We start from the raw sequence: 22,363 nt of genomic DNA, 5'->3' as shown, positions 1-22,363 counted from the left end.
GATAAAATTAACAAAATATTCAAATATAAAAAACAAAGCCCTGGTGTTCCCGTCGTGGCTCAGTGGTTAACGAACCTGACTAGTATCCATGAAGACATGGGTTCAATCCCAGGCCTCACTCAGTGGGTTAAGGATCTGGCGTTGCCATGAGCTGTGGTGTAGGTCGCAGAGGTGCCTCGGATCCCACATGGCTGTGGCTGTGGCTTTGGCTGTGGCTGTGGCCAGCAGATGTAGCTCCTATTCGACCCCTAGCCTGGGAACCTCCGTATGCTGCAGGTGTGACCCTAAAAAAACAAAAGACAAAAAAAAACCCAAGCCCTATAAAATAAAGATAATTTGAATTATAGTGAACATTTGAAATCACACTATTTGATGTTATTTTTGAACCATGAGCATATTTTGGTGCCCATTTTTTCTAGCTTCTCTAAAATTTTTGAGGCAATTGTTTAAAGGTAAATTTCAAACTAATATTATCCTTTGAGTTCTTTATCTTCAAAATAATCTTATATCTTGTTCAGCACTCTAGAGGTGTTTTTAAAGTCCTTTTTTTTCGTGTGTTAGCAGGGGCTACATCTCTTAATTGATCATGAACTCTAGTTTTATTTCAAAAAAAAAGCATTTCTAGTTTGTCTCATCTTCTGTAGTGCTCTCAGGGGCAGGTGATCCCATGGATCTGGTGGACAGGTCTCCAGGAACAGTTGTGTTTGAAGGCTGCTGGTTTGGAAAGCCTTTGAACCAGAATAAGGATTTATCTTGTGACAGAGACGGCTTGGTTCTCTTCCTTCCTGTGGATTATGGAGGAATAGAAAACCACCTTCTAAACAAGTTCTCCTCACTGGATTCCAGAGTTCTCTTGAAGCATATCTCCAAGTGTAAATGAGTCCAATTTTTTTTTTTTTTTTTTGGCTGCACTCATGGGCACGCAGAAGTTCCTGGGTCAGAGATTGAACCTGCGCCACAGCAGTGACTTAAGCCATAGCAGTGACTACACTGGATCCTTAACCCACTGAGCCACCAGGGAACTCCCAATGTAAAACATATATATGTCACAGGAGTTCTGTGGTGGTTCAGTGGTTACAAACCCAACTAGTATCCATGAGGGCCTGGGTTCAAGCCCCTGGCCTTGCTCAGTGGGTTAGGATCCGGTGTTGCAGTGAGCTGTGGTATAGGTCGCAGATGCAGCTCGATCTAGCATTGCTTGTGGCCATGGTGTAGGCCGGTGGCTACAGCTCTGATTTTGACCTAACCTAGGAACTTCCCTATGCCTCAGGTATGGCCATAAAAAGATTAAAAATATACATATATTTATATTTTCCATATGCCATGGGTGCAGCCCTAAATATATATATATAAATTATATATATATAAGTATATAAGTTATATATAAGTATATACATTACACACACATATATAAACATATAAGTATATAAATTACATATATATTTATATATGTAATTTTGTGATATATATATCATAAAAATACCTGTAGTTCAGTGTTTTTAAAGCACATTATTTTGGTATTATACCAGAATAGTAAAAGTTGGGGTTACAATCTGTGAAGGAAAAAAGACCCACCAGATTTGAAAGTTTTTCTGAAGTTCATTGACACTTCCGGGGTTCCAAGGGCACTGCTGCCCCTGACAGTTTTCTGCAGACTTCCACTGGAGGACACAGTGCCGGGGAGGCTGTGGCTGAGGAAAGAGGGAGATCAGTGTTGTCCCCCCAAAATTCATGTCCACCGGAAATCTCGAAATGTATCCTTATTTGGAAATAGGGTCTTTGCCGGTGATGCAGTTAGATAAGATGAGATCTGGAATAGGATGAGCCCTAAATTCAAAGATTGGCGTTTTCATAAGACAAAATTTGGTCACAGACATGCCAGGGAAGGGTTGTGTGAGGATCGAGGCCGAGACTGGAATGATGCAGCTACAAGCCACGGAAGGCCACAGAATTCCTCACAATGCCACAACCAGCAGGGTGGCATGCAGCCTTCCCTAAAGCCTTCAGAGGGTGCAGGCCCTGCCAACACCCCCACTGTGGACTTCTAGCCTCCAGAACTCTAAGAGAGCAAGCTTTTGTTGTTGTAAGCCACCCAGTTTATGGTAATTTGTTACAGCAGCCCTCGCAAACCTGTACAGCTGGTTAGGAGTGAAGCAACGGGCCCTGGGCAGCTGGACCCCCTTTCACTGGCCTGGAGACTCCAGCCCACACTCTTGGGACGTGAAACCCCAAAGTCTTGGCTCATCTTTCTCCCCTGGAGGGTCCCCCATCTTCCTGCACCGCCCCTCCATCTGAGCAGCCTACCACCGCAGCGATGGCCTGTCATATACTCCGCCTGCAGCACTGCCCGGTCCCTTCCAAGTGCTGCCTGTGGTCCAGGGGGAAGAACAGAGCCGCAGGAATCCCAGAGTCCAGGAATGGATTGGCTTCTTCCTGGCTGTGTGTACACCTTCAAAAGTCACCTCATCTCCTGAGTCTTCTTGGAAGGTGACAGTATTTACCCTGGTGGGCCTTGACTAGGGATGCGGGATATGGCAGTGCCTGGCACCTAATAGGTATTCATACCCATGAGGGGCCCCTCCCACGCCTGGGCAGGAATGAGATGAATCCTGGCATCCCTGGGGAGAGTCAGGACTTTCGTGACTGGCTCAAGGCAGAGCTGGAGCTGGTGGGGCCCAGAACACACCTGCAGGGGGCAGTGCCTTCCTCTGGGAGGAAAGGCCAAGAGAGGGAGGGAGAGCCGCCATCCTCATCACAAGGGCACAGCCTGGGCTGGGAAGGGGCGTCGGGCAGGGGGCTTTCGTCGGTGGTTTCCCGTGTCTGGCACAGCGTGGCGCTTCACAAATAACCATCTCAGGAATGATGCTGGAGAGGCAACGAACAACCCACCAGATGTGTCAGAACAAAGTGCTGCCAGCCCAGCCCACCTTGCAGGAGCCTCCAAGGAAGGAATGTGCAGCACTGAGGGTTTTCTTTTCTTTTTTTCTTTAAATTGAGAGAAGCTGATCTTCTTTGTTCAGTAAAGGGTCACTTAAGTGGCCCTCTTAGTTATGCAAATGCCAAACAAGTAAGCACCCAGCCTCCTGGGATCAGTGCTTAACAGGATCTTTTGTGGCCAGTGGTGGTGGGTTCTATTTTGTATTTTTGAGTGGCTTGGTAAAAATCGCAAGCTTCTTTGGCATGCAGCAGAAGGGGGGCTGTCGGGAGAGTTGGGGAAGAAGAGAAAAGCACGGGCTAATTTGCACAGAGAGCCCAAGCTTTCTGGCAGGAATGTGATAGAGACATCACCACCGTGTTTTCATACTTTTTTGACAAGAAATAGACATTGCATCCCACCCCAGTGCTCAGACACACACAGAAGCAAGGGTTTCATAGAACAGCACTGCTCCTACATGCAGTGCTCACTGGCATTTTCTAGTCTCTAATTCTATCTCATTTTTAGCAATACTGGTCAAGACCTGCTGGGTTATTTTAATGACCTTCTTTTGGGTTGGAGTCCGTAGTCTGAAAAATGCTGCTTAGGATTTGGTGTTGGGTGGACCAAGGCCTGCCTGCGGGAAGGGCGCTGAAGCCAGAAAATAGAATCCCTGGGGTTAGTGAGCTCCACCTGACACTGAGTGACTAGGGAGATGAGAAACGGTGCTCCTTGAGAGTTGTCAGATGCTAGAGCTGGGTCTGACCAGGCCCCCTGAGGCCAACTTGCCCTTGGAGTGTGTGTGTGTGTGTGTGTGTCTGTGTGTGTCTGTGTGTGATGAGTGGAGAACAAGGAGCTTGTGGACCCTCTCCCCAAGCAGGAAGTTGTGTGCCGGAGATGCTGTGTGTTCCTAGAAAGACTTGGTGGCCATCTCCTTCCCCATGGGGCTATTTCTGTGGTACCCAGCAGCCCATTCCCACATAGCTGTAATCTCATCGCCACAACCAAGGCCAGCTTGGGAGGGTCCCACCCCATGCCCACCATCCTGGGGCAGCCTGGTTCCCTGTGGGAGTGGTCAGTAAGGGAATCCACCGTCACACCCCAGATGCCCTGCCTTAGCAGCAGGGAGTCCTCCAGACAGGGGAATGCTGAGGCCTGGGCAGAACATCCTGGAGGAGTTGCTGATTCCACAGCAAAACCCTGGGGAACAGGGACTTCACCCATCACAGCATCTATACCTTAAACACAGAGCCAAGGCCAGCTTCTTCTAAGAAACCTGATGAGCATCAGAATGGGACTGAAGTGGACTGAGCCCTTGCCCACCAGAACCAGAAAGGGGTGGCTGGGTGTCCTGCACTTTCTCCCTCCACAGCTAGGTGGCAGCAGCAAGCGCACGTTCTTAAACCCCTTTCAGTGGACTCTGCCATCCTGACCTCTCTCATCTGGGCTGAGATTCTCCCAGTCCTGCCCTCCCCCATACCCCCTTCCCCTGGCCAGCACCCCTGGCTGCAGCTCCGCTAAGAAAGGGAGGGCTGTTGGGCACTTATTCTGTCAAGCTCTTCTCTTAGTGTCCCAGTTAATCCCCACAGCCCTTCAGCACTTTGGGTCCCATCCATTGCCCCATTGAAGGACAGAGGGTCTTTGAAGACAGTGGAAGTGAAAGAATTCAATTCAGACAGCTTTGGCATCAGTTTCCATCAAGGCAGTATAGAATTTTCAAAACACAGGCTTGGGAGTTCCTGTCATGGCTCAGTGGTTAATGAATCCGACTAGGAACCATGACATTGTGGGTTCCATCCCTGGCCTTGCTCAGTGGGTTAAGGATCCGGCATTGCCGTGAGCTGTGATGTAGGCTGCAGACGCGGCTCAGATACTGCGTTGCTGTGGCTCTGGCGTAGGCTGGTGGCTACAGCTCCAATTGGACCCCTAGCCTGGGAATCTCCATATGCCATGGGAGCAGCCCTAGAAAAGGCAAAAAGACAAAAAAAAAAAAAAAAAAAAAACACAGGCTTGGATATCCAACAGCCCAGCTGCCCCCCCCCATGACACCTCATCTCTCTGACCCCCAGGGTGGCAGCCAAACCCATTTCCTTTTCCTGTGGCAATGTAGACAGTTTTCCAGCCTCCCCCACAGTAAGACATGTCACGTGAACTCTGGGCAATAGAATGTGGGTGGGAGTGTGGCTGCAAGCTGCTCTCAGCCCCTAAGGTCTCTTGAGATTTCCCTGTTCCCTCTGCTCCCCTCTGATGAGCAGAAGGAAAGAACTGAGGGGGGCAGGGGTGATGCTTAGGTCCTAGAAGGAGCCTCGTTCCCTGAGTGACTGCCTGGAGCAGAGCACCCTCCCTAGAGCCTTTCATGCTGACCTACCTGAGATGGTGACCTGAGCATGAAAGAAAGAATGTTCATTTATAGGGTTAAGACCCTGAGATTTGTGGTTTTAGTATGGCAGCTGGCATTAATAACCTGATTAATTCCTTATCTGTGACATGGGGTTATCTACATTCAGTCTCAGGGTGGTTGTGTGTGCCTAAGGCATATAATGTATGCAAATCACAAATCCTGGGGGCTGGAGCATAGCAAACACTCAGAAACTCACCCAGTAACTAAGATCTCTCCCTTGCACTGTCAGCAGCTGTAGCAGCAAAGATAACAACAGCAAGAAGAACTAATTAACCCCCAGTTCAACAGTGCCGTGCCCTCAGCTAAGCAGACCAGAAACCAGATGGGTCTAGCTTATGGTAGAGGGTCTTCTGTGGCACATGAGGATGCTGGGAGCCTTCAAAAGTGTGTAGGTCCTGGAGTTCCCATCGTGGCGCAGTGGTTAACGAATCCAACTAGGAACCATGAGGTAGCAGGTTAGATCCCTGCTCTTGCTCAGTGGGTTAAGGATCTGGCATTGCCGTGAGCTGTGGTATAGGTCGCAGACGTGGCTCGGATCCCACGTTGCTGTGGCTCTGGCGTAGGCTGGCAGCTACAGCTCCAATTAGACCCCTAGCCTAGGAACTTCCATATGCCGCGGGAGCGGCCCAAGAAATGGCAAAAAGACAGGTCCTGTCTATGCAAATGCTTTGTCAACAGGATTTTTGCTTTCGCTGTGGAGGCTTCCATGAGGGCAGTATCTGTAATGGAACACTGAGCGTAGGGGGTCACACAGATGGGAAGGGAGAGGTTAAGAGCCATGCTGGAGCCAAACTCCTCAGTTCAGAGCCTGTGTCTTTCACTTACTAGCTGGAGGACTCCAGGTAAATCACTTAGCAGCTCTGTGCCTCAGTTTTTCCATCAGTAAAATGGGGGTTGTAAGAAGATTCTTGGGGGGGGCTAGAGTTAATAGATGTAGAATGCTCAGGGCTTGGCATATAGCAGGTGCTCAGTATGTGTTGCTTTGATAACTGAAGCAGGTTTCCCACTTGGTGACTCCTGGTCAAGCAACTAAGACCACCTCCCAGCCCTGTAAGTGCATGGAGAGGGCTAGCACTGTCACAGCCACCAGGACGTGCCCTGCCTGCCTTTGGGGAGCTGCTGCAAGCTGGTCAGTCCTGAATAGGGAGCAGAAGCCCTCAGGGCCATGGCTGTGGCCCCCTGCTCCTTCCCATGCTGCATTTCTCCTGGGGTGGGGGAGGAAAGAAAGAAAGGCAGAAAGAACAGGTGGGAGCAGGGCTGGGGGTGAGACTTGGGGAAGGACAATGGGCTTTGTAAAATCCCTCTCTGGGCAGTCAGGCCAAGTTCAATGGCTGGAGGCCACATGAACAGCCAGAAAAATGTGGCCCAGGAATTTCTCCCCAACGATTCCCCTTGTCTTTCTCTGTGGGAATTTGGAGCTGCAGACACATTCCTCCCCGAACAACGTCCGTCCGCAGCAGAAGAAGGCCCATTGGCCAGAGCTGGGGAAGCCGGCTGGCCCTGTGCCTCCAGGGCTGTGCCTCCAGTGCCCCCCTCCCAGAGGAGTGGCACAGCAAATGTGCAGGAAAGGGGGCTCTCCCTGGCAGACTTCAGGGCCCGCTGTGTCAGGGACTGACCCCTTCCGGGATACTGCGGGCCTCTCCTGAGAGCCAACTGTCCAGACAGTTTGTGCAGCTGCTTTTCCCTAATCTGTCACCCAGAAGTGGAAACTAGACATCTTGGACAGAATCCCCACCTCTCAGAGATGGGAATTCACTTTTATCCAAGCCAAGTACTTCCCAATGTTCTAAAAGTTTTCTGAACAGAGGGTTGCAAACTACATAAAGCCCACAGGCCCACTCTGGCTTATCACCTGCTTTTGTAAATAAAGTTTTATTGAAACACAGCCACATCCATGCTTTTCTGTATTGTTGTGGCTGATTTCATGCTACTAGGACAGAGTTGAGTAGTTGCTATGGAGACCATATGGCAAAGCTTAATGTTCATGACCTCCTCCTTAGAAAAAGTTTACCAACTCCTCATTTAAAATAGGAAGTATTGGAAGTTCCTGTGTAGTACAGTGGGTTAAGGATCCAGCATTGCCCCAGCTGTGACTCAGGTTGCAACTGCGGTGCAGTTTTGCTCCCTGGCTCTGAAACTTCCACATGCCAGGGTGCAGCCAAAAAAAAAAGAGGAAGTATTGCATTCACTTATTATACTCCTTTGATATTCCAAAAAGGGTTTGAAATGGTTTCTAATAAGAACACTTAGAATAAAATGATGGCAATACAATAGTAATAAGTTTCAAAATTAGGGACCCAAGAAAATGCAAAAAAATCAGGAAACAAAAACATAAATGTGAAAGCCTACTTTGGGGCCTACATACTTGCCAAAGCCCAACTTTAAAATTTTTCTGAACTTCCTGGCAGCCAAGGGAAAAAGAGAAGTGAGATTTAATCTCATGAAGATAAAGGAAGGGAAAAAGCGTACCAGTCCTTATGAGATCCACAACCTTTTCTAGCACAAAGCAGTGTGGGCTTGGTTCAGAGTCTACCTTTCCCCAGAGGTAGACTTCACTTTTACTTCACACACACACACACACACACACACACACAAAGGGAGTTCCCTGCTGTGGCACAGTGGAAATGAATCCAACTAGTATCCATGAGGATGCATGTTCGATCCCTGGCCTTGCTCAGTGGGTTAAGGATCTGGCGTTGCTGTGGGCTGTGGTGTAGGTTGCAAATGTGGCTCGGATCTATCATTGCTGTGGTGTAGGCCAGCAGCTGTGGCTTCAATTCCACCCCTAGCCTGGGAACCTCTGTATGCTGTGGGTATGGCCCTAAAAAGCAAGAAAAAAAAAAAAAGAGAGAGAGAGAGAGAAACCAGAACAATGAGTCTATAAAGTGAATAATGGCCATACTGTTGAGAGATATCGGGGTGGTGAGGGGAGAGGGGGGAGCTAGTTAACATGTTTAACCAGAGAGCTAAATCCAAATCCATTAGCTTCCATGCACTGTGATAAAAGTGCATAAAATATATTTTTGAGAGATGGTGAGAGAGGCCTCTTTTCTGCTTATCATTTCTCAAAGTCTGTTTGTTTCAAAACAAACTGAAGTTGACCGGGGATAGCCTCATCTTGTCGTTAACTCAACTTAGTGCCTGGTGCATGGTAGGTGCTCAAGAAATGCTAGCCTCTCTGGATCTCAGATTTCCCATAAGAAATGAGAAGGTTGTATTAAACTGCAAAGTCCCTTCCAATTCTGGCATATCTGAGCATGTTGGACCTATGACATATGCACGCTAGATTTAGGCCAAACTCCTAACACAGATCGAAACTCTGGTGGGAGGAGAGGATGAGAGAAGAGGAAGCAGGACCAAGAACAGGAGGCAGGGGCTGGTCCTTAAGAAGGTGACTTGTGGCGCTGAGACTGCCCAGGCTCCCCCACCTGCCAGCTCTGTGACTCTGAGAACTAACACAACCTGGGCAGGTGTCCATAATCCCACCTGTAAAATGATGACATATCACCATCAAGAGGTTGCTGTGAAAATTAAATAAGACAGTGCCTGTGAGATGCCAGAGCCAGATGGGGTAGTTTTGTATTGAGCAGTCTACAAAGTGCTTTTATTTCCAAGAAGCCCTTTTTTCCAGGTACTGGGGCTGTCGGTGAACAGACAATGCTCTGAAGAGCTAACAGAGCAGCGAGCCTCACATAGCCTCCCTGCCAGACTGCCCAGCACTCCCCAGGAGCTGTCATTTTTTTTACCGCAAGTCTCACCTACAGACATGGGGCAGGAATCCATCACCAAATGCTGTCCCTTCTCCCTCCAAGATAATCTACTATCCAGAGAAGAGCGTAGGCTCTGAAACAAGATAGGCTAGGTTCTAATTCAAGCTTGGCCACTAATAAGCTGTATAAATTACTTGTTCAAATTGCTTTACTGCTCTGTGCCTCAGCATCCTCCTTTTTCAAGTGGAAATGCTGATGATACTGAACCCACAGGATTGCCCTGAATTTGAATGGAATGTCACGCTCTTAGCCTGGCACGCCGTCAGGGCCAGGCAGTGTTAGCTACTGGTATTAGGCTGCTAGTATGATTACTCTAACATGTTTCAGTTGTGTTACTGCATAACAGATGACCCCAAAGCTTAGTGACTTCAACATTCCCTTGCTCTCGTTCTGCAATGTGGGCAGGGCTCATCTCTTCATGTATCAGCTAGAGGGTCCACCTCCAGGGCGGCCTCACTCCCATGGCTGGCCCTGACCTTCAGTTCTCCATATGGCTGGGTTGGGCTTCCCAAGCATGGCGGTCTTAGGGTGGTCAAACTACTCACATCGGGGGGGGCGGCTTTCCCTGGAAGGCAACAGCAGAAGCTGCCACATGTCTTAGGATTTAGGCATGGGAGTGACCAAGAGTCACCTCTCTTCTGTCACCCTCTTGTTGGTTAAAGCAAGTCATGGGGAGCCCAGATTAAAGGGGACAGGACCACACAGGATGTGAGGACTGGAAGGTATGGGTGGCTGGGGGCTACCCCCCTAGCACGCAGCCTGGCTTGATCTCTGCCTCCTCTGACCTCCTCTCACCTGGTTTATGCCTTCTGCTTCTTGGCTTTCTCCCTGCTCTGGATCACTCCCTTCCAGTCCCTCCTTCACTCCAGCACCGGGCTGATCAGTCAGAATCACAGGCTCCCTAGATGCACTGCTGAGCCTTTCCCTACCCCAGAACCACGCTCCTTCCCGTGATGACAATGCCACTCATGGGAGGACCATTCCCAGCACCCCCCATCCCTAAGATGCCAGACTCCTCCTCACATCCAGCTCTCACCTCAGACACCTCACCTCTGTTGCGCTCTCCTGACCACCCTCAGCAGACTGGCTCATCATCCCTCAGCTGCGCTGTCCTCAAGTGTTCTGTTGTGTTCAGTCATCGTTTGGTACATGGATGAATAAATGAATGAAGGAAGGAAGGAATGATCATCACAGACCCCCAAAGCTACACCTGTGCTAAGATGGCACGTCCCCATTTCTACTCTTCCCCTGAACTGCCCAGGGCTGAGCTCACACCTTGAGATGGTACCCTCAGGGTACCTTAGGTCTGACTGGGGGGAGCAACTAGACTCCTGCAAAGGGTAGAAAGGCCAGGTCCTGAGTCTTCTAAGCAAATCCCTGAGTGGCCTGGGGCATGTCTGGAACCAGGGAATCAGGATGCAGAGGGCTAGGATCCCAGCAGCAGAGCCTTCCTAGGAACAACTCCATATCCTCATCACCAAACTTTAGGTCTCCCAGAGAAATGGACTAAAGCAGTGGGACATGGAGCTCTCGGTGAATGGGGGTGGTGGGTAGCCCCAGCATCACAGAGGATTGACAGCCAATCCTCCTCCCAGAGATGCTTCACTCACTAGATACCCACCCCCTGGTCCTGGCTCTGTTTTCCTGTGATGGATAGGGGATGTCAGCCTTTTAGCTCAGAAAGATGTCTCAGGGCCCCACCTCCTTGGTCACTTTTTTGGTGTAGGGTGGCTTGAGGTCAGCTGGAGCCTGCAGCACTGAGTGATCCTGATGTTTGGGCTCAATTCAAAATGATTTGGGGTCATGATTAATTCAAGGGGCAGAGCTTTGGTCAGGGACTTTGATTTTTCAGGCAAATTTCATCCTCAGTGTGTACTTTTCCACTTGTAGCCCACGACTCTATACCTACCTGGGAAAATGCCATCTATCTGTCTATTTCTCTATCCATCCATCCATCCCCCCACTCATTCACCCACTCAACTCAACTCAACCACCTGTCCATCCATCTATCCATCCATCCATCTGTCCTGATTCTGACACTAACCATTTATGTCATTGATCTCGGGCAAGTCTTTTCTCCTCCCTGTTTAGTTTCTTCCTGTGTAAATGATTCTAATGGCATCTGCCTCAAGGGGGTTGTCCTATGGTTAATTGAGATAATAGCACTTGTGAGTTGCCTGGCACATGGTAGGAAACACATAGTGAGTGTTATTTTCCTTCCCTCTTGAGGAATCAACACGCAACTAGAAAACTATAAAAAAGGCAATGTATAATCATGAATTAAAGTGTGTGAAACCAAAGGCAATAATATTATAAGCTCCTGCCTTGTGTTCTGACTCCTAAACTGCCCTGGGAGTTGATATTTGAAACCACTTTGAAAAGTTCAGTATCTCAAAATATATTTGAACAGTTCAATGGGGATGCTGACCCTCTATAATAGGCTCATTTGAAATGATCCTGCTTCGCTACTTCCTCTTCGAAAGATAAACAAGCAGCCCACAATGGCCGCTGTGATGTTTTCTTTTAAATCTTGCTTTCCAAATGTAGGACTTGGCTGTTGGACAATCACCCGGGGGCTTGCTCCCCGCACATGCTCTCCCTGAATGCAGGGAGCTCTAGCTTGGAATTCCTGGGGCCTCATTAAGCCCGCTGTGACTAAGTGATCTTGCCTGGTGCTAAAACTGTTTAAAATGACTTGGCAGCAACCAGAAGTCAGGTCTTTCTGTTTTTTCTCAGTTACTCCCTCTTTGTAACCCCCGCCTACATGTCATGAAATGAAAACATCTTTCTTTCCGGATCTAGTGCAGGACAACCCTCCTCTCTCCCTGAAGAAGCCTCACCCTGGTCTTTCTGGAGAGTGAGCGAGGGAGGCAGAAATCTGTCCCACTGTTGTTAATCTCTCCTTTGAATGAGACTTAACTCCTGGGAAAAGCTCTTCCCTGTTCCAAGTCATTCTTTCCTCCCTGCACCCCCACCCCACCCCGCCCCCAACAGTTAACTCTTCTGTTCCACGTCCCAGGCAGCCTCTGCCTCTGGCCTGGCCTTGCCCCTGCTCTTCTCCCAGACCACCTGTTTTCCCAAGATGGGACCAGAGTGGGGACGGAAGGGAACAATCCTAATCAAGCCAAGGCCATCAGACGTTCACCTCAGCCCTGTTTCAGAGGTAGGAACAGATCCTAGGAACTGCAGGAATGAGAGAGAACCTAATATTACGAATGCTGCTCTGAGCCGGACACTTGAAATAGTTTCTCATTAGATTAATTACACAATCATATGTATATATATCTTCCTTTTAAGAAATTAGACCACTGTAAGAATGCTAAATTGGAGTTCCCTTGTGGTGCAGCAAGTTAAGGATCTGGTGTTGTCACTGCAGCAGTGGCTCAGGTCGCTGCTGTGGTGCAGGTTCAATCCCTGGCATGGGAATGAAAAAAAAAATATATAAATATAAAGAATGCTAAATTCTCTTGACATATGCATTTAATCCATTCTTATCACTCACTTTCTCACTAAAGGGAACCACTTTTTTTTTTTTTTTAATGGCCTATGGAAGTTCCCAGGCCAGGGATTGAATCCAAGCTGTGGCTGTGATTTATGCCACAGCCATGGCCACATCAGATCCTTTAACCCACTGCACCAAGCAGGGAATTGAACTGGTACCTCTGCAGAGACCTGAGCTCCTACAGTTGTATACTTAACCCACTGCACCACAGCAGAAACTACTAAAACGGACCGTTCCTGATTTTCTGTTTTCCTTCCAAGTATTTTTTCCTAGGCCCAAGTGCCTAGAGCAGTGCCCAGCATAGAGTAGGCACTATACAGGGTGGTAATATTCTGAGGGTGTGTGTTTATGTAAGTGCTTTGAATCCATAGATCTTAAACATTCATCTACATCTCCCTCCTTTGATACAGTTTTTCATTTTGTGGAAATATTGGTGTATGTGATAATCCCTTTACCAGTGAATATCTTATTGGTTTCAATTTTTTTTGCAATTATAGACAAAGTTATGATGAAAAGCCTGGTACAGGTTTTCCTGGGGGTGTGGTCTGAATGCATACTGAGAAATGGAATTGCTTGGTCCCGTGGTATTAGCATTTTTAGTTTAATAAGCAGCATGCATGTTACCTTCCAAAGTGACGGCACCAAAGCAAATCCTCCTGGTGAAGGTACCCATTTGTCCAAATTATCACCAGCACTTGATGATGATGATAATCCACGCTTACAAAGCACTCAGCAGCATGCCAGTTGTGTCCCAAGTCATGTATGTAATTTTCACATAGATATATTCATTAAATCTCACAAGGGTCCAATGATGCACGCAGTTCTGTTATTCTCTCCACCTAATAGATGAGGAAACTGAACAAAGTGTTTAAATAGCTTGATACCGTCAAACCTTTAATTTGTGCCAAATGACATCTGAAACGGTGTGGTTTCCCTCACGTTTCAGGAGTACAGTCTCAGAAGGGAAGTTTCAGGAGTACAGATTCAGAAGGGAAGTGACTAAACCAAAGTCACACAGTCCAAATGTAGCCCAACCAGGTTTGGGGGTGGCCTGGGCAACTCCACAGTTTTGAAGTGCAGGTGAGCAGGGAAACTGAGAGCAGGGGTGACCCTGGTAGACACCCTCAAGTCACCCATGAGGTGACTACTTAGAGGATGCCGGAGGACTGGCGGCGCCGCCCTTGCGCAGCAAGGGAACCTTTCTTTCTGGCCTGCGGTCGACCAGGATCGTCCCCCACCCTTCACGGCTTCCTGAGGGTAGAGGGAGCCGCAGACCGCGCCGGCTCGCACAGTGCCTCCTGGCGGCCCCTCGCGATCGTACAGTTTGGCGCCCCGGGAGAGTAACGGGCCGCGGGGAGGGCGCCCGCGAGGGCAGGGAGCCGGCGCGGGGCCGCCCCGGCGCGCGGAGATAAAAGCGGGCCGGCGGCGCTGCCCGCGCGATCTGCGCGTTCTCCTATTGATTAGCAGGGTCTGCCCGGAGGCCGGGATGCCAGTGGCGCGGGGCCGGGACGGAGCGTGAGGACAAGGGAGCTGACGGGCCAGGGGCCACGCGCGCAGCCCCGCGCCGGTCTGGGCACAACCCGCCGGCTGGACCTCGGCCGCGCCTCTCTAGGGGTGCAGGCAGCGGGCGGCGCGCCAGCCAGCGGAGCGGAGCGGCGGGCACGGACGGCTGCCATGGGGCTGTGCTGTTGCAAAGACTGGAGGGGACACCTGCGAGCGCCCAAAGGTAACTCTCGGGCGCCCACGTGCGCCGCGGGCTCCGGACCTCTGCGCTCCCGCGCGGGGCGTGCGAAGCCGGTTCCCTCCAGCCGCCGCTGGGGGCTGGCAGCCTCGCCTCGGGGACTTGTCTGCCAATCCTCCCAGGCCACCCGACACCTGCCTTCCCATGGAAAGGGCCAGGTGTGGCTGCAATTCCCCCAGAATCTCCGAACTTTGGAGCGCGCGTCCTGGAGCTCCTCCTGCTCGGCGGAGCCTGTCTAGGGGTTAAGACCCGGCCCCGGTGTGGGAGGAGAGCCGAGCGGAGGGAATCGCCCACCCTCTCTGGCCGGGAACGGATGGTGAGCACCGGCTGCGGGTCCTCCAAGTCCAAGGCTGGGGCGGCAGAGCCCCTGGCTTCTGGCCCCGCCCGCAGGTCCTCTGCAAAGGGAGCCCGGCACCACCTTTGCGGCTTAACCGTCCCAGACTGGGGCCTTTCATTCTCCTCGCCTGTCTCTGTCACAAACTTGGACCCAGGGGCCCTGACTCAGAGTTTTCCAAAAGTCGCGGCAGAACCTCGAGGGGAGCTGCTTGTGGAATGCGGGGACTTGGAGAGCGCTCTGCTCGATCAGAGAAACATGCAGAGGATGTTGGCGGCTGCTTGAGGTCCAGCCTCCTATGGGCAGCGGCCCTTCCAGCTTAACCCTTGATTGACTGAAATGGTCCCTGTTGATTGTCAGAAACATAGTGATGTAACCCTTTACTGCAGCGCTTCCCAAGCTCATCTGGACTTAAAATCTACCTGCCCCTTCCCCTGCTTATGAAGCTGCAGATTCCCGGACCTACCTTGACCTTCTTTCTGGATAGGCCCTGGGGAAGGGGCTGTGAGGCTGTGTGTTTATGGATTTCCCTAAGTGACTGTTATGACAAGGTGAGTCTGGGAAGCCCTGCCTGAAAACCATAAAGTAAGTGCAGGTTTTACCAGGATGGGCACCAGGTCTAGGTTCCTTGAAAAGTATATTTTGGGCCTGATAAAGTGTTGAATGCTTCAAGCAGCTTGAAGGACTCTTATCCAGGTGATAATGAGGATGGCACAGATGTATTGGTTGTTTCACAAACCAATTTGTGGTAGCTCATAACATGAGTAATAATTATAACAAAACTTGATAGGACCCTACACTTAATCCCATTTTATAGAGCTACGAGAGAAGAGCCCAGTTAATCTGGCCATGAGATGGTATCTGTGGTTGAGACTTTTTGCAGCCTAAACCAGATATTAATAGTCTCACGGTTCTCTTTGCCCCAGAGCAATAGTTTTCCTAGCTTTGATTTTAAAAAGAAAAAAGAAGGACGCATCGGAAATGAATCTGACAACTCTCCGTGAGGATGTGTTCGATCCCTGGCCTCACTCAGTGGGTTGGGAATCTGGCATTGCCATGAGCTGTGGTGTAGATCACAGATGCATTGCTTTGGCTGTGGTGTTAAGCCGGTGGCGGTAGCTAGATTCGACCCCTAGCCTGGGAACTTCCATATGCAGCTGAGTGGGGCCCTAAAAGAAAAAAAAGCAAAAAGAATTTTGCATGTGGGGGCTTCACGTTTGGAAGGAGGAGACTGAGGACTAATTAGCAGGTCTTGGCTTGTTAGGGCCACCATGGGACTCAGATGGTAGGGGCTGGCTGCATGCTGGCTAGAGGCAAGCCAGGAGAGCAGGAAGGATTTCACTGGGGGACTAGCTGGGCTAGAGCAGCTTTAATCTTTCCTGATCATTTCTTAGTAAACCCTGCAGGGAGGTGGAGCCTGAGTCCCAGAAATAAGGGTGGACCTGCAGGGCCTTATTTTGGCAGGGTACTTACTCAACTAGCAGCCCCAGAAGGGAGCCAGGGAAATCTCCTGCTAGGGTTGTCTTCTGAGACTGTGGACTCCAGGCTACACCAAGTGAGGAACAGGCATGGTGTAGGAGTGTTTCCTGGTTTGCCCCCATCCTCCCACCCACCCTAAGGCACAGCTGGCCACAGCAGCCTGGGAGCAGTCCCAACGCCCATGTAAATTAGCAGCGCTGGCCAAGCCTGGAGCGAGAGAGACTGAGCAGCGCTGGGGTGCCAGAGTGCACCTGCCCTGTCCAGAGCGGGCAGCCAGCCACTGGCAGGCAACAAGGATGGTCTGCAGTTCAAGGAAGGCAGACGTTTGGCTTTTTAATGTAAAAATCTCCAAATGTTTAAATGTTGTTGCCTCATTTAACAAATTTGAATCCTCGTGGCCAGTCTGGCTAGGCAGGAGGTGGTATGGACCATTGTTGCAGATGAGTTCTGCTGCAAACAGGGGGCAAGGTTTCCTTAGTCATAACCTTAGAAATCATGAGTTATCAAAGTTTGGAAGGTTTTTCACTGCAAGACTTCTTAGAACTTTGAGCACATTGGTGTAGTTGTGCATCTCTAAGTCGGGTGGATGGTAGATACAGTTGCCATACTTTTGCCCAGGCAACCTGCCTTTCATGGAACATCTCACAGCATCCACATCTTGGAACACACTTTGAGAAATGCTGCTTTGCACTATGATTCAGTTGTCATAGTAGTGATGCAGTATGTCTGTTTCCAAGGGTGTGTGTGTGGGTGTGTGCATGTGTGTATTTAGCTATTACAAGCTACTTGTGAAGAAGCCTTCTGACTTTCCAAATTAGAAAAGTACATATATCTTATTTACAATCAAAAGAAAGTCCATTGATCATTGGTATAAATTTCCCCAAGACAACGGCCGTTGTTATCGATTTCATTCTTGGATATTTCTGAATCAAAACTTTTGAAGTTCCTGTCGTGGCTCAGCGGAAACAAATCTGACTAGCATCCACAGGGGTGCAGGTTCGATCCCTGGCCTCGCTCAGTGGCTTAAGGATCCAGCATTGCTGTGAGCCATGTGTGGTGTACGTCATAGACGCAACTTGGATCCCGCGTTGCTATGGCTGTGCATAGGCCAGCAGCTACAGCTCCCATTCCACCCCTAGTCTGGGAACCTCCAAATGCCATGGGTACGGCCCTAAAAGACAAAAAACAAAAAGCAAAAACTATACCTTTTATAACAGGATATTTGACCATGTCGTCCCTGAGTAAGAGTATATGTAGTTGATAAAGCAGGCAAGCTCAAATAATAAATCCCATAAAGAGAGAGCACATCACCTGCTAGAGTCACCATAGTGGCTCTAGTCAGCATGTCTCTGAATTCCAAAGCTGAGCCCTCTCTCCAGGGGAGCCCTCTCTTCAGGGGACACCTGCTCTCCTGCTGGTGGTGGAGCCTGACCCTGGGGAGGGACTGCTGCAGGTGCTTTTCTGGGTGTGATATACCGTGATGTGCATCATGTTTACTATCATATGCAGGAGAGATGGTTACAGATGGAGGGTTCCCAGGTCCTGGGTGCTTCTGCAGAAGCCAAAGTTCAGCAAGCGAGTGTAGATGTGCAGGAAAGGATCACACCCTCCTCAAAACAGAGGACAAGCGAACTGGCTCTGAACTCTGAGGACACTGTCTGATTTTGTTGATTCTCGGCAACGTTTCCAGATGCTTCTGCTGTGTAGAGCTCTGTGGTGCGTCTGTTCGGTGACAGATTTCATTTTCTTCAACTGTGCATCGTGGCCCAAGGCTGACTCTTGGAGGAAGAAGTGGTACAGGAGTGCAGCACTGAGGCGGCTTTTGTTCAAGGCCAGTGAGGGGGCAGGGCAGACTGGGGGCCCCTGAGACCTTTGAGGCACACTGACCCCTGCTGCCACCCTTTGCCCCTCACACTTCCTCCTGGTCTCAGCACTGGGAGCCCTCCTGTCTTCCAGGATCTTGTTCCCGGTGGTGTCCTTTCTCCCCATCCTCCCGTCCTGCCTTCCACTGGCTCCTTCTGTCAGCCCACGAACCTGCCCCAGTCACTCATCAGAACATTTTTTGAAAAAAAAAAAAAAAAATCTCTTGCCCTTGTATGCTCCCCAAGCCCAGCCCACTTCTCCTTCCATCCGTCACCAGCCCCCAGGCGCAGTCTGCTGGTCCCTGCCTCTGCTGATGCTCCTCCTGTGCCAACCCCCAGCATCCGTGCTGGTGCTGGACCTGTGAACAGCCCCAAGGCTCTGAGCCCTTGAGAGCCTGCCCCACAGCCCTGCTCCCAGCCCAGCCCTTCCTACCTCCTTGGCCAGCTGTTCTTCCCCGCCCCCTACACCGAGTTTGGCTGTGAACTCTCTTTGTTTCACCCTCTGGGCTCTGTCTATAAGCCTCTCTCAGGCAGCTCACCCTGGGCCCCAATGATTGTGATCACCTCTAAGGAATGAGCCCCCCAGTCCTCTGCCCCCCACCTCTGCAGTGCCCACCTCAGAATCCAGAACCCCAGCTGGAGCCCCTTCTCCCCATTGCCCTGCTTTCAGCCCTGCCCCCCTCGCTTCATGTCCCATGACCAAAGGCTGACAGCTCCTGAGATCCGGCCCAGGGCGGTGTCCCCATCCCTGCTCCAAGGCCACTGACGTGCCTGTACAGACCCTCATCATCTCGACTGAGCTGGCTTGTCCGACTGGTCATCCCAAGTTCATCCTCACCTCTTCTAGTCCACTGCCCAGGCCAGCATCCCAGGCATGGCTCCCGTCATTTTATGCTCCGCCTCAAACCCCATCTCGGCCCCACAGTGAGAAGAAAGCCCAGTTCTTTGCCTTGCCGCTGTTGCCTGATACCCCTCTCCAGTCCCCACCCCCACCCCCCACCACACAGCCTGGACCTCACTGGACCCGCACACCTCACACCCTCTCACCGTGCCTTCACTCGGGCCTGAGAGGGGTCAGGCCCCGGGAAGGTGGCTGGAGCCACCTCTGAGACCCTGGCCTGTGGGCTCTGTTCATTTCAGTCTCTCCAGTACCTGGTTGTGTGGATCTGTCATTCCTTGCTGGCAGTCATCCTGTCACCTCTGTGATCTGGCACCGTACTCAGCAGAGAAACTGGCAAGAGAGCAGTGGGTGGAGCAGAGCCGAGGAGACAGTTGGGTTCACCTCCCTGTTCGCATCTCCTGATGCCCAGGGTTCCCAGAGGCAGCCCACTTGGTGGAGTCCAGCCTCACTTTGCCTGTCACTTGAGTGATAGAGTGAGGTGCTGGCCGTAGACTCTGTGTCCCTTGTCTCTTTCCCAGTGGACCAAGGGCTCATCAGTGTGCCTAGTGGCTGAGGTGCATAGGCCAGTGGGCTGGGCAGGGACCCTGCTGCTGCCCCTGCCAGGTCCAGTGTAGGCTGGGCACACAGAGGTGCCCCTTGCTGCCCAGGAAGGAGGCTTGGTCTTCCTGCGTAAAATTCTATTCATAAACATCTTTGGGCCCACTTTCTCTAGAAGTTTCCATTTTTCATGAAATCTTCCAAGATTGCTAATAGGCAGTCTCCAGCCAGGCTTCTGGCTGTTCATTCAGCAATCATCTGTGGACCCTTCTGGAACACAGGGATAAAGAGTCGGGGAAGGTCCAGTATCTGTCCTCAATGTGCACATAGCCTGGCTCAGGAGAGACCCAGGAAACAGCCAGTGAGGCTGAAAGCCAGAAGAAATGCAGGGAGAACAGCAGGCCTGCGCGCTCTGGGGGGCTGTTTTAGAGGATGCCTGATCTGGGCTCATAGGAGGAGGGGCCAGCACAACAAAGCAAAGAGGGAAGGGCTTTCCAGGCCCACAGAGGTGGGTGTGGGGCCGCAGCCTCCCTGCCACTGCTCCTTCCCTGCTGCTGCTCCTTCTCTGCTGCTGCTCCTTCCTTGCTGCTGCTCCTTACCTGCCGCTGCTCCCAGGGGCCAACAGCAGCAGGTGCTCTGAGCACTCATTTCTGCCCCCACCCGCTCAGCCCTCTGGCTGGCAGCATCTTAGAGTCAGAGTGGTTTCTCTAGCTCTGGCCTCGCTCTGAGCACCCAACCCACTCGATCCCTCCTGGGGGGGTGTCCCTGGACTAGAGAGCCGCCAAAGCTAATCTGGCAAAACCCAAACTCTCAACTTCCTCCTCCTCCAGCTGGCCATTGCTCAGTCCTGCCAGTTCCGTTTCCAAAATGCATCTGAATCCTTCTGCTTGTCTGTATCCTTGCCAGCTTCCTGGTCCCAGCCACCAGCCTGCTGCTCAGCCACTGCAGGGGCCTTCCCTGCTTGGACCCTTCCCTGCTCCAGTCCATCCTCCAGCCCCAGCCAGTGACTGTTCCAGTGGCCCACAGGGTCCCCTCGCTGGTCCTTGCTCAGAAACGCTCAGGGACGCCAGGGACATCCACAGTGAACTCTCAATGCCATTCACAGGCGGCCAGCATGGTCACCAGCTTTCAGTCACACTGTACCTGCTTTCACTTTCCTTGTGTCCCCAAGTCCTCTCCCTGCTCTGGTGTCACCCATGCTTCTCTCTGTCTGAAGTCCCTGCTCTTGACCTGAGGACCCCAACATTTGTTGGGCCTGGGCATCAGTCTCTCCTGAGAGACTTTCCCTGACCCCTGTTATTTGCTCACATACCATCCTGTGTTTTTCCTTGAAAACACCTATCACAGTACTTAAGTAAATATGTGTCAGTTTGCAGAACCTGTCCCCTCCCCAAGTGAGCCACAAACTCCCTGAAAGCAGGGCAGGCCCTGTCCTTTGCTCTTCACTGGGAAGGCTGGCAGAAGCCAGGTGATATGGAAGCCTTTATGTCTGACTTGGCCTTTAGGGCAGTGGAGGAGAGCTGGAGAGGCCGCATATGAGGCTGGAAGGATGTGTCAGAATGTTTGAGCCTCGTGCTCCAGGGACTGTGCTGATGGCCCAGAGCCCTGAGGCCTCCTGTCTGTAGCTCAAGGTTTGCATGGGTCACACTTTTTTCTTGTCCCTCATTGTTGCTTCTTCCCCATTCAGATGTCCTGGGGCAGCCATCCTATGGGTTTTTTCCAAAAGGGAACCAGCCTCAAGCAGAGGATTTGGTTTCATTTCCTAACGAGGGGACCCCAGGCCACCCCTTACCTCTCTGAGGCTCTGCATCCCCACCTGTGAAGGGGGACAAGCATGGTGACCTCCAGGGCTGTCAGAAAACCAGATGGTAGTCCGGGGGCCCCAAGCCACCCCTCATGTCTCTGAGGCTCTGCATCCCCACCTGTGAATGGGGACAAGCATAGTGACCCAAGCTGGATGGTAGTCCTAGCCCTGACCCTTTCTAGCTGGGTTACCACTCAGAGCCTCGGTTTGAGGGAAACAGGCAAGACTGGATGGTCTCTAAGATCCCTGTCAGCTTGAACCTTAGGTGATTTTTTGAGGAAACTCAGAACTGCTCTGTGCTCCTAGCAACGGGGCATCAGAAGGTCAAATGCCTTTTCCCACTGGCTCAGGTGGGTGATGGGCGTGTGAGACAGCAAGGTCAGCCGACAGAGTTTATGAGCTGGTCTGTTTAACCGGCACATCGCCATGGTCAACACTGCTGGCCCTGGGGTTGGGGTAGACTTACGGCCCCAAAGAGAAGCTAAACCTGCGGGAGCCTGAAGTCCTTAACCTTGGCTATTAGGGCAGCAAGTCTCCCAGAGACCTCAAGAGTCCTGAACTCTTGCAGGGAGAGGGCAAGAAAATGCCCAAGGTGTGTTTTCTCATCTTCATAGTCTGCAGGAACTTGCAGCATAGGTCCTTGCTCCTTCAGGAATCCTGGGCCCAAAATGGGGAGCATCCAAGGGAAGTGAACCCCTAAATAGCTCTCCTTATCTTTCCTGCCCCAACGCAGCTGTGTAGCTAATGCATATTGTGCCTGAATTACATCTTCTGCTGGCTTCTTCCCCCAAACACCCATCACCAGACTCTTTTTTTTTTTTTGTCTTTTGTCTTTTTAGGGCCACACCTGTGGCACATGGAGGTTCCCAGGCTAGGGGTCTAATTGGATCTGTAGCTGCCGGCCTCCGCCACAGCTCACAGCAACACCGGATCCTTAGCCCACTGAGCAAGGCCAGGGATTGAACCCGAAACCTCATGGTTCCTAGTCAGATTCATTTCCGCTGCGCCACGACGGGAGCTCCCAATCACCAGACTTTTAAACAGCTTTTTTTGAGAAATATTTCAAATCTCATAGAATCCATTCATTTAGATTGTAAAGCTCAGTAATTTCTAGTATA

General features: G+C 51.0%; 1 protein-coding gene across 13 annotated transcripts in view; it reads left to right on the top strand.

Moving 5' to 3' along the window:
• Positions 1 to 22,363, top strand: part of ARHGAP22 (Rho GTPase activating protein 22) — a 218,772-nt gene that overhangs the window by 125,064 nt on the left and 71,345 nt on the right. Inside the window, exon 1 of one of the 13 annotated variants that reach the window (XM_047759997.1) lies at positions 14,014 to 14,313. The exons of 11 other annotated variants lie outside the window; for them this stretch is intronic. In XM_047759997.1, coding sequence (XP_047615953.1) covers positions 14,262 to 14,313 — 52 coding nt within the window. In that variant the 5' untranslated portion in view covers positions 14,014 to 14,261. Of the gene's footprint in view, positions 1 to 14,013; positions 14,314 to 22,363 lie in introns of those variants that run through there. One more of the 13 variants, XM_047760002.1, reaches the window with a different exon arrangement.

The sequence above is a fragment of the Phacochoerus africanus genome, chromosome 15 (genome assembly GCF_016906955.1).
Source record: "Phacochoerus africanus isolate WHEZ1 chromosome 15, ROS_Pafr_v1, whole genome shotgun sequence".
Taxonomy (NCBI): domain Eukaryota; kingdom Metazoa; phylum Chordata; class Mammalia; order Artiodactyla; family Suidae; genus Phacochoerus; species Phacochoerus africanus.
This window is presented reverse-complemented; position numbering and strand designations above follow the sequence as displayed.